This window comes from Miscanthus floridulus, chromosome 3 (genome assembly GCF_019320115.1).
Source record: "Miscanthus floridulus cultivar M001 chromosome 3, ASM1932011v1, whole genome shotgun sequence".
Lineage (NCBI taxonomy): Eukaryota > Viridiplantae > Streptophyta > Magnoliopsida > Poales > Poaceae > Miscanthus > Miscanthus floridulus.
In genome coordinates, this window is record NC_089582.1 from 150,027,324 (window position 1) to 150,038,834 (window position 11,511).

Consider the following 11,511-nt stretch of genomic DNA (forward strand, 5'->3'; position numbering starts at 1 on the left):
TGGAGACAAAGAAGTTTTTATCCTCAAAATTTGATATGAAAGATCTTGGTGAAGCTTCGTTCGTTCTAGGGATCGAGATTCACCGAGATAGAAGTAAAGGGGTATTAGGACTGTCACAAAAGGCATACATAGAAAAAGTCTTAAAGAAATTCAGTATGCACAAATGTAGTCCCTCACCTGCTCCTATAGTCAAGGGCGACAGATATGGGGATTTTCAATGCCCCAGGAACCAATATGAGATCGATCAAATGAAAGTGGTTCCATATGCTTCAGCTGTCGAAAGCTTGCAATATGCTCAAGTGTGTACGCGTCCTGACTTGGCATTTGTTATCGGGTTACTTGGCAGATTCCAGAGCAATCCTGGAATAGAACACTGGAAATTGGTAAAGAAAGTCTTGCGTTATTTGCAAGGAACGAAAGGCCTCATGATGACGTATAGAAGATCTGATTCACTCCATATAGTGGGATATTCAGATTCTGATTATGCGGGAGATAATAGAAAATCCACGTCTGGATATGTGTTTACTCTCGCAGGGGGAGCTATTTCATGGAAAAGCTCAAAGCAAACCGTCACTACATCGTCCACAATGTATGCCGAGTTTGTAGCATGTTATGAGGCAACGGGGCAGGTGAACTGGCTAAAGAAGTTCATACCCGGTTTGAAGGTGGTTGACGACATCAATAGACCACTGAAGTTATACTGCGATAATAATCCAGCAGTACAGTATGCTCACAACAATAGGTCAAGTGGTGCTGCCAAACACATTGACATAAAGTATTATGTTGTGAAGGATAAAGTCCAGGATCAAATGATAAGTCTTGAGCATATAAGTACCGAAAAGATGCTCGCGGATCCGCTTACAAAAGGCTTACCACCCAACGTGTTCAGGGAACATGTAGCCGGCATGGGTTTAAGGGAAAGCCTATGATTCCTGGACTATAAAGGGCCCAAAAGTTAAAGTAACTATTTCAGATCAGAGACGTGCATTGTAGCTGTTAAATCTATCGGCGATTGACCGTGACGATGAGACATGCTCTATGCATCATCTGTGAAGAAATGAGTAAGAATAAAAGGATTGAAGTTTAAAGTTTAAAGATAAAAGTAATAGTGAGATCAAGGGGGAGAATGTTAGATTGATCTCCTGACCAATAAGCCCAACGGCTTATTGGGCCTAGGTCTCGTGCCCTGATCGGGGGCGCCCAACCCTACATGGTTGGTGGGCCACCGTCGCACTGCGCTATATAAAGAGGTGGGGGCCGGCGGCTCAAAGCACGAGGTTCGCCGTGAGCCGCAAACCCCACCGACAAACCCTAATTCCGATCTAAGAGGGCGCGCAGCCAGCGACGGGAAGCTCCGCTGATCCTCGTCGTCGTCACTGCTACGCCCGACCGCACTGCATCGACGTCCGTGCAACCTCTACTCCACCCGTCGCTGCCCGTGTGCTGCCTCCATCACCGAACCAGTGATGGCCAGCACAACCGCGACTTCATCCGGAGGCTCAGGTTCATCACCAGCCCCTCTCTACCCTATCTCCCTCTCGGTGTAGTGTTCTAGGTCTAAATGTGCATGTGCTTCACGGATCTAAGTGTTCATCCGTCTAGATCTACCCTAGTCGATCCACAGAAACACGACACTGCAGACTGCGCTGCTAGCCTGAAAGCAGAACAAGACAGATTACTTCTAGGAATCTCAAACTCTGATTCTGGAACACATATAAAATTGATTAATACTGTACAACATCCAGAAAGGAGCTGCTACCTTAACTTCTTCATAAAGTTTGCTCTCCATGCATACAACCTATCAAGTGTGGAGATATGGCTGCCAGCATTAATCCCAAGAGAATTTCTAGATGGTGACAATTGTGAAGACACTGATCTATGCCAGGTAAGGTACTTTATCTCGGCTTGAAAAGGCTCTGCATTAAACCATGGTGCATCACATTATTTGTACAGTTGGAAGGCCAAGTATTCTATTCAATAGTAGAAACCAAAATGCTAATAGCTGTAATAAATGTCGAATAATATCACATTACAATTACTCCCTAAAAGAAACCTTTTGCATTTATATTTGTAACACAGGAATAGCAAAAGCCTTCGTTGAAGGGGGGGGGAGTCAAACTAATAGTTTCAGCCAAAATTAGCTTACATTCAGGAACAGTGACATCCTCTCTGCAGCAAACAAACAGTGTTGCCAGAAAACTTGTTGGCTTTGATCCATGTGCTGCAGAAATTTACTTTTTAGTTTAATATTAATTCTATCACAGAGGGTAAGAGAAACTTGGAAAACGGTATAACCAGAAAGCTATTCACTTGATAGCTAACCTATTTCTTCAGGTAGTAGAGGGCGGAACTGGATTTTATCTTCCTCAAGAATTCTTGGGACTTCTTTTCCAGAATTGCATGCCCAAAAGAATAATATCTCAATCTCTTTCATGCATGTATTTAAATCTTTTACCACGTTACCTAAGTCAGTGGAAGGTTTCTTTGACATCCCAATCACTGTCCTCTTATTTTTGGAGTTGTCACTACAAGAATTAGTACTTTGTGAAGCAATATTTTCTGAAGCGTGTTGTGCAGGTGAGTGAGTATTATCAACAAGCACATCATTCCAGTTCTTGAACATGGGCGCCCTAGTTTCAGTGGATGGATTGTCAAAGTTATCGTCTAGCTCTGCAAAATCATCATCTCCCTCGCTGTGCTCAGGGATCCCTTCCTCTCGGAGGCTCCTTAAACCATCAGCATTTTCAAAATTCTGACTGACCTCTCTAGCAGCAGGGAATGAAGATTGAGCGGTTACTTTTGCAGGTGCTGTCATGGAGTTCCTCCCAGCACTCATATGATTGACAGGCAAAAGAGGTGGCGAAACATTTGGGATTGACTCTTTCAGCACTTCAGGTTCAAAACATTTCCTCAGAAGAGAAGCGGTTTCTCTCAGCGACAGAATATAAGCGCGGTGAGAAGCTGCAAGTGCACATCTTCCATCTAACGCTTCTCTAACAAAATGCTTCCTCTCCTGGCATAGCACAAGGACCTTGTCATCTTCAAACTTAGAAGGTGCCACCCCCATTTTTGAAGAGCAACAGCACTTAGAGCTTCACGAACAATACTTGGACATGCCAATTTGAGGCCATCAACGAACGATTTGCAAGTGATAGTGTCTGTGTGATGTGACTTTCTGTCTCTGATGCTGCAAGACTGAAATAGTTTGGAATCTTCCCAGTTAGACCGTATCTAAATTTATAACGATCTGGTTTTCTTCTTAATAAGATAAGAAGAAACAAAAAAGCATTCACCCCAAGCCGATCACTTCACCTTAACCAATCCTTTCCATTTTACTATAGTTGCATCCAGTAACTACTTTTCATAATTTTTACAGCAAAGGCACAAAACCGGAAGCCATCTTTCCATAAAAGAATATCATACATAAAGTTAGCTGTCCACATTTAAGTTGTAGTACAGCAAACTGTCCGATTGAAAATGGGCATAGATCGCATTTGAGAGGCCCATTCGAGTGGAAACGGCTCGGCCCATTGGAAAAGACGAGGGCCGAGGGCCCGCCTGAACCCGCTCCCCACGGGCCCACCAACCCCGCTTTCGCCGCTCCCATTTCAAAATGGACCTCTCGTTCTCTTTCCCGTGTTGCGCATGCGCTCCGCTGGTGGTGACCATTTTCCTTAACAAACCAAACCAGCAGAGGGGCAGCTGTTAATCGCAATTAGTGCGCGCGAATCAAATGCTCCTCTGCCCTCCCGACCGTTGCTAGCCCCACAGCCATATTCCACACCGCCGCCCTGCCGCGGCCGCCGACTCCACTCGCCTTCGCCCTGCCCGCCGGCTCCACTCCACTCGATTCGCCTCGCCTGAGATTCTCGCAGGTTTGCACCCCCCCCCCCCTCCTCCTCCTCTACTCGATCCAGCAATCCAATTATCGCTGGGGTTTAGTTTCGGTACGAGTTGCTGCGGAGTGGTTCGAAATCCCCCGTCGGGTTTGGGGCGATCGATGCGCTGGGGCGTGCAGGATCGGAAGGGCGTCCGTGGGTCGGCGGTGGCTCCGGGATCGAGGATCGACGGGGAGTGGTTTTGCGAAGCGAATTTTCGTTGGGGCTCCTGGTTATAGATTGAGAGGGGTTGGGTCTTTGGGCGGTTCGGTGCCCCTGGGATCGAGGATCCAAGTATCGTTGCCTTTTCTGGTGTCATGTGGCCTTGCGTGTAGCCTGTTTGACTTATTTCCTATTAGATAGACCTACTGAGAAGTAGACATACGCGCTTCGGTTGGGAGTTCAATTCCTTGCCAAGGATACGGGGAACTATGCCCCTGTTAATATTTTTGTTTACTTTTCGGAACAAAGGATTTGTTGTCTTGCCTTGTTATTCAGCTATGCAAATTACGATCTAATGTGTCTCATGGTTAGTTCTCTTTGCTGACTACAATATGCAACCCATGCAGGGACTAGTTTGTGGGGGAATCCCGAATCCAGGAACCTGTGAATCCTCGACACTTCTGAAACATGAGAAGATTCTTTTTCTTTGGGTCCCCTGCTGCAAACCCTGGTGAGGGAAATGAGCAACCGATCAGTGATAATAGGACTAGTAGACATAAAAATACAGATGAGGGAAAGGACAGTTCCGGTTCCTGCAGCACAAGATTCTCGAGATCCAGAAGCCGTCGTCAGAAGCGGAGCAAGGAGGAACCAGCCAATCCCAAGCAACTCAGGAGGTCCATGTCGTTCTCATCCCCGGCCAGAAACAGTTGTGTGGATGAACGATGCTTTAGCTTCTCGGGTGATGTTCCATGCTCTTTGTATGATGAATCTGATGCACCCCACCATGCCAAAGATGTCGTGTAAGTGGTCATCCTACCTGATAATTACTGTCCGTACTACTTACAATACAAGATGTTTACCTTTGATTGAAATGATAGTAGAGTATTGGTTATTAGCCCCTGTTGCCTATTTGCCATTTGATTCATGTTAAAAAAAAATCTAGAGAAAAGACATGAGTGCCGGAGGCTCCCACATGAGTGGGGTCTGGGGAAGGGAAAAACCGAGGCAAGCCTTCCCCCCGCAAAATCTACGAACCCGCGACCTGGTGACTCAGTGAGACAGCTCTCAGCAAATACACCGTGATATGTGAATCTGCAAACTCTACTCGTTTTAGCTATTATTCTGAATGCTTATTTATCTTTTTCTGCAAAGGAGGCCGTCTTTATGATTGTTCAGTTTCAGTGCACATGCAGACTTTCTCTGGCATCTACGAATGATCTATACTGGGTTTGATTGCATACAAGTTATGTTCTTCCATTTTTCACTCAAATATATATTCTTGTGATTGAGTTCAAAGGTGGTTCAAGTAGGTTCCATGGTGTCCTGTGACACCAATGTTTATAGAAAATAGATGCTTTATATTTTTCGTTAGATAGATGACACCATGATGCAATGGAGATTACACAAGTAGTTCTTCAGTTTGGATCCACCCTTGTTTAGTTCCTCTTTACTACTAGTGTTTCTGTGGCCAGACTCTCTTTTTTTTTTTGTTTTAAGTCCATATGTATAGTAGCTAATTTTTTCAGCATGTCATCTGAAAAATGATTTTAACAGTATATCTTAACTTGCAGTCCCGATATGTGGTCGCCAGAAGGGAATCCGTTCTTGAGAGAATATGCAATAAAGACCCCAAAACCTCATTCTGCCATGGAAAATGATTCTCCTCGTTCAAAATGCTGTTCATGCTCAGCAGGGCACTCTCCTGTTAGCTCTCCTATTGCTATACAATGCAGGTCAACAAGACTTAGCAATTTATTAAACAAGAATGAAGTACTAGATCGGTACATTGATAGAGGGCATGAAGATGCAATGGTAAATGAGAAACAGAAGCAAGGCGCCCCTGTCACATCTATGGTTTCTAATTTGGGAAGGCCACCTCGACCCCAGTCTACAGTACCATCCATTCCAAAATCAATGAAAGAGACAACAGAGAGCTACCCAGATGTGGATTTAAAAGACGGCTTCCTTTGGCGACTTGCTCAAGAGGGCACAGGATATACCCACAAGATGGCAACTATGTGCAGTGCATTTAGACACCACATAAGCATGTCAGAAGCTTCTGAAAGAGAAAGTTCAACATCTGTTGAAGATATTTATGAAGATTTGCAAGATGTGAGACTTCCAAATGTTGTCTGCCCCTCCACTTGTCCTACTTTAGGTATGACTTCACGTTGCTCCTATCATTGTAGGGTCATGCTTTTGTGATGCTTCTCAATATTTTTATGATGATTTTTTTTTTTTGGCATCAGCGGAAGACGAAACCGATGACATGCTGCTTCAAAGAGCTAAAGAAGTTGAGTCAAGGTTTATTATTCCTTGTGGAGATGAATATGAATTCAGCATGCTTAGGGATAAACCATTGACCTCAAATGACATGTTTGAGTTAATCCAGCAACTGACTGAAGATAGGAAACAATTAGCACATGAATTGTCTTCAGAGATCAAGGCACGTGTTACAGAAAGGTTTGCTGCCAAAGAGCAATACAAACAAACAAATAAAGAATTGGAAACCAGAACTAGGAGGCTGGAGAAGGAGAAGAGTGAAGTACAAACTACACTGGAGAGAGAGATGGACAGAAGGTCAGACGATTGGTCTATCAGGCTATCAAGATTTCAATCTGAAGAAGAGAGACTACATGAACGGGTGAGAGAACTTGCAGAGCAGAATGTGTTATTTCAGAGAGAAGTTACTTTTCTTGAAGCAAATAAGGCTGAAGCTTCAATGAAAGTTGCAAGTTTGGAAACGCAAAACAGCAAATTAAATGACGATCTAGAGAAACTCAGAAATGAGCATGAGAAACTCCATAGTTCCTCGGTAGATTTGCAGGCTCGTTTTGCTGAGGTTGTAGAGGAAAGGGACCACATCCGGGAATATTTGAAGGCCAAGGAGGTAGAGACTAAAGCATTGCACAAAGTGATTGCAAGACTACAAACAGCATGTAATGAGCAGGAAAGGACAATTACAGGCCTGAGACAAGGATGCATAGATGAATTAGATAGGAAATTTGTTGAGTGCACCACCAGTGATAAAACAAGGAAACTACAAATGGAACTTATTAGACTGACAGGGGTGGAGCAAAAGTTGAGAGGTGAAATTCGATCTTGTGATCTTGAAGTAGAATCCCTCAGACAAGAGAATATTGCACTCTTAAATCGTTTACAAGGTGCTGGAAATGGAGCAAGCTTCTCCTCGATTCGCCTTGACCAGGAGCTTCAGGCTAGAGTGGATAACCTGCAAATGCAAGGCTTGTCACTGCTTGATAAGATTAGCCAACTTTGTGCTAAATTGCTGGATCTGATGAAACACAAGAGACATGAAAATGAATATTTGATTGGCAATGATGCATTAACATTCAGTGATTACACTTTTGAGTACCAGAGCATCAAAGGAGGAATCGAAGGTCTGAAGCGAAGTTTGAAGGCAATCAATTCTATACTAAGTGAAAAGCAAAATGCTAAAGAAAATTCTGGTGAAATTGCAGCTGAAGGTAGTCCTTCCAAAGATGAAATGGTGAGTTACTTCTGGTACAAAACAACCTCTGTCATTTGAAGTTTACTTTGCCATGTGGTTGTCCAGTTAAAAAAATGTTCACAGTAAAGATTCTCTAGAAGTATGTTTTTGGATAGTTACATGTGCTTGGGAATGTGTTTTCATGAAAGTTCTAGGGTAAGAGTTTATATCTGATGCTTTGTGAATATAGTCGAATTAATAGTGACTTGACTATTATGAAAAGAAATGTTTCAAGAAGTTTGGGTCCTTGAGCATATATTTATCATCACCAAATAACTTCCATTCTTATGTAGGATGATTTTGGACTCAAGCTGAAAGAAGAGGCTATGCTGAACCGAGTACTGAAGGAGGCAGTCTTATCAAAGGAACTTGACATTGAACAATTGCAATCTGATCTGGCATCTTCACTTCGCATCCAAGATGTTATGAGAAACGAGATCCAGAGAGTTCAGGATGAACTTTCTTGCATAACCCACAAAGCTAAGCAGTTGGAGCTTCAGGTATCATGAGTTCATTGCATAATTCACATCTTTATTCCCCAATAAACCTGCAGTTCATTGTTTTTCTCTGATCAAAGTAGATTTTGATAATGATTTCCCTTTCATAATGAATTACTCTTAACCTGTCTGGTGTTAGCCAATTATAGTGGTCAAGTTGCAGTATGTCTCAAAGTACTTAAAAGTAGGTAGGTCTTTTTGCTGAGTGACTTGGTTACCGACAACAAATGTCACTCCCATCTTTTTGATCTATAAAATTATTAGAAATTCATTTTAGTGTTTGAATCAAGTTATTTGCTGCTTGTTTATCTTTAGCTAGTCATTATTTTTCAAGTTTTTGCATCTTGCCAAAAAAAAACAAACTCGACCTGCAACCCCGGGCATTGTTGTGATAGAAGAAGACCTTCTCACACAGGCCGAAAAAACCCCCGAACCCCTGCCCCACCCTGACACAGGGGCACCGTGGCCCTGTGAGAACCGGGCCGGGCCTTTTGACCATTGCTTTGGCCATGGGACAAACGAGGGGATTTTTTTAACCACAGCCTGAAATTCACTCCCACGGGAGTCAAACCCAGGATCTGTGGTGTGCCGCTGAGGAGCTCTAACCAGATGGACTAGAGGCTCGTTGTCTGCATCTTGCCAATAATCTAGGATAAAATTTGCCCAAGTAGACATTAGGTCTACTATGCAAGTTTTCAGTTAGATATTCTTTTGAATGTTTCTGGAACCAGTTCTAAAGTTGAGATAATGTGAGGTAGCATATAAAATAACATATTGTTGTTGTAGAGGCTTACGGTCAGCAAACATTCATTCCAGGGGTCATCTTGGTGGTCATATAAAAAACACCAAGAGAACGACATAAAGAAGTGTTACACTGTCATGTTTTTGTACACGAAGTAGGGCATACAACTTCACCAGAAGTCCAGAATATACTATGTGCAAATGCATTTGCTTTTAGAGACATCAGTGGGCTGTCAATCAATATTGTGTTGTTTTAAAGACCAGTCAATAGTGCTGTGATTGTTATGGTACCAGCCGAAATGGCATGCTTCTTCAGACTGGTGGTATAGTAACTTGTCCGTTGGTAAATGTTGTTTCATATCAGAATGGCAGATGATGTTTATATATGCTAGAAAATAGCTTTGTTTGTGGTATTTGACTCAAGTACTGCTGCTGTGTTGTTACATATTTGTTGGTTTGCTGTACTTAACAGGTATCGAAGAAGGATGAGTCAATCAATGAAATCCAACAGGATTTCCAGGAATCTGCAAAGGAGCTGGCTGCTCTCCGTGGAACACTGAAAACAGTGACGGAGGAGAGGGACCTGTCGTGGCAGGAAGCAAAGCAGCTGAGAAGAAACATCAGCATAATGCAGAACGAGGTTGTGTCGCTGAAGAAGAAGATCGAAGCCCTGGACGAAGACATACTTGTCAAGGAGGGGCAGATCACGATATTGCAGGACAGCATCGACAAGCCGTTCGACATCATCTGCAGCCCAAGGTCGATGAGGGAGTTCGACATGGCCTGAAGACGGCTGCTGTGTCACAGATGAAGTTCGTGTTATAACTGAGACTTTTAGATACGACGTGCGTTTTTTTCTTTCCCCAAAGACAGAGAGATGCTTGTGAATAGTGGCCGTTCATACGCTTCCTACAGTTTCTTCATCCAGTACACCATAGTGGCTTGTTTTGCAACTCACTGCCCGGTTTACGCCATTTGTAAACATGCATAAATTTGGATGTGCTAAAGAGTAGATGTTCCCTGTTACTATGTGGCTATAAGATTGTGTCTTATGTTTCTCTATTTCTCCCTGCTCACTTTGCCAGTGAGTCGGTGGATGAAAATTCAAGTTGTTGCACAAGGCAAACACATTTCTTGGCTTGTTATTACAGCTTGCTCTGATGTTCTGAACCATGACGGATTCAGCAGGCACCATTTTTTCTCAATCTCCTCCATGACTGATGTCACTTTTTCTGGCTTTGGGAATTGGGAGCATTAAGCATATGGATGAAGGAATTTTCGCATCAACGGCTGGAAGATTAAGATGCATATATGTATTGGAAGTTGCCGATAGATCCACTACGTGTTACGAACGACACATTGTAATCTGTTTCTGTCTGGTGTGACAGCATAAGCTAAGCTTTTTCCCCCCCGGCCTGTTCCATCTCTTTGATTTATTTCTAGACAAGGACACCGCTGAATGCGTCACATGTGGTCTCTGTAGACCTTCACTGTCATCGTATTTATTGCTTTGATTTTATTTTATTTTATTTATATACAAGGAGGTATGTATATCTGGCAGAGCTAGCATTAGCTACAGAAGATGCCCGCATCTCCGAGCGTCTTATTGGACGAGTAGATTAGCATGTAAGGTTAGCTTTTCCCCAATGCAAGATCAAGGCTTTTATATAGTTATTATTTTATTGTTCTCTTTCCTTGAGAGCCCATCGGGTACGGGTTGTACACGCCCTCTCAGTAACCGGCTGCTTACATTAATATGAGCTGTCCATTTCAGATGCAAGTTGGAATTAACGAACCTAATTAACTTTTCAGTGACTTTGAGAGGCTGTTTTTTTTTTCTCTGGAGATTCTGGAGTGCCAACTACAACCCTGTTTAGTTTTTCTTCTTCAGTTACTGGGTCAGTGCAAATAAACAGTGCTAGTGATAACTGTGGCATCCTTTTTTTTCTCTGAAAAGCATTCAACCACATAAATAATCACGTGGACCGATCGGAGTTTTCCTGCAATTATGCATGTCTGGTGTCATGAATCATGTCGTTGACTCGTTGTCCTGGAAGTAACATGTTTAGTGGAGAGAGTGAGAGAGACTGAAGGCGAAGCTAGCCATGCATTTATATAGCCTAGTTGGGCACAGGACAGGCACACGTAGTGCAGCTGCAAATTCAGCCGTGTCGTCTGCATCCACCGCTATCCTGATGTGCATTTATATATAATAGTTTATTAATGTAACCCATATAGTAATTGGGATAGACTAGACGCACGGCTGGGTCAAAAATTTATTGTACGTCTCTATTCATTTTTGTGATGTGGAAGGATGGGGATGGATGCCCAGAATATATCTACACTTTTTGTACCGTTGGATGTTTGTTTTATTTTTGAAAAAAGATATTATTACATCCAGGAGTTTTGATCCAAGTTTGCCTTGGTTTTCAATTTTTAGCTGGTGGATTGTACCTGTCATGTCCGTGGAAAATCAAATAGTGATGAATTACCAACTCCAAAGTGGTAATCCAAGTTGACTGACAATGATAGCCTGCATAAGGAAAGAAGAGGATGCCTATATAAGAACACGACTTTTCTCGTTGGGTCATACGGCCTCCCTTAAATAGGCCAACCCAGTGTACTGTATGGTTCCTTTCGGGGGGAAAAAATTGTACTGTATAGTAAGCTAAAATAATGATATATGAAGGTCAGGACAGGATAATCTTTAATATGTTTT

At 42.9% G+C, this 11,511-nt stretch overlaps 1 protein-coding gene across 3 annotated transcripts; it reads left to right on the forward strand.

The window, feature by feature from the left end:
- The first annotated feature begins 3,697 nt into the window (after window positions 1–3,697).
- Window positions 3,698–9,952, forward strand: LOC136542815 (uncharacterized). Of its 3 annotated transcripts, none has more exons than XM_066535428.1 (6): window positions 3,698–3,875; window positions 4,448–4,843; window positions 5,615–6,201; window positions 6,293–7,554; window positions 7,848–8,054; window positions 9,265–9,952. In XM_066535428.1, the coding sequence occupies exons 2-6, from the start codon at window positions 4,509–4,511 to the stop codon at window positions 9,577–9,579; spliced, it is 2,706 nt and encodes a 901-aa protein (XP_066391525.1). In that variant the 5' UTR covers window positions 3,698–3,875; window positions 4,448–4,508; the 3' UTR covers window positions 9,580–9,952. The 3 variants fall into 3 exon arrangements, with proteins under 3 accessions (XP_066391525.1, XP_066391527.1, XP_066391526.1); XM_066535430.1 differs by having other exon boundaries at window positions 7,866–8,054; XM_066535429.1 differs by lacking the exon at window positions 3,698–3,875 and adding an exon at window positions 3,915–3,947.
- Window positions 9,953–11,511: the final 1,559 nt, after the last annotated feature.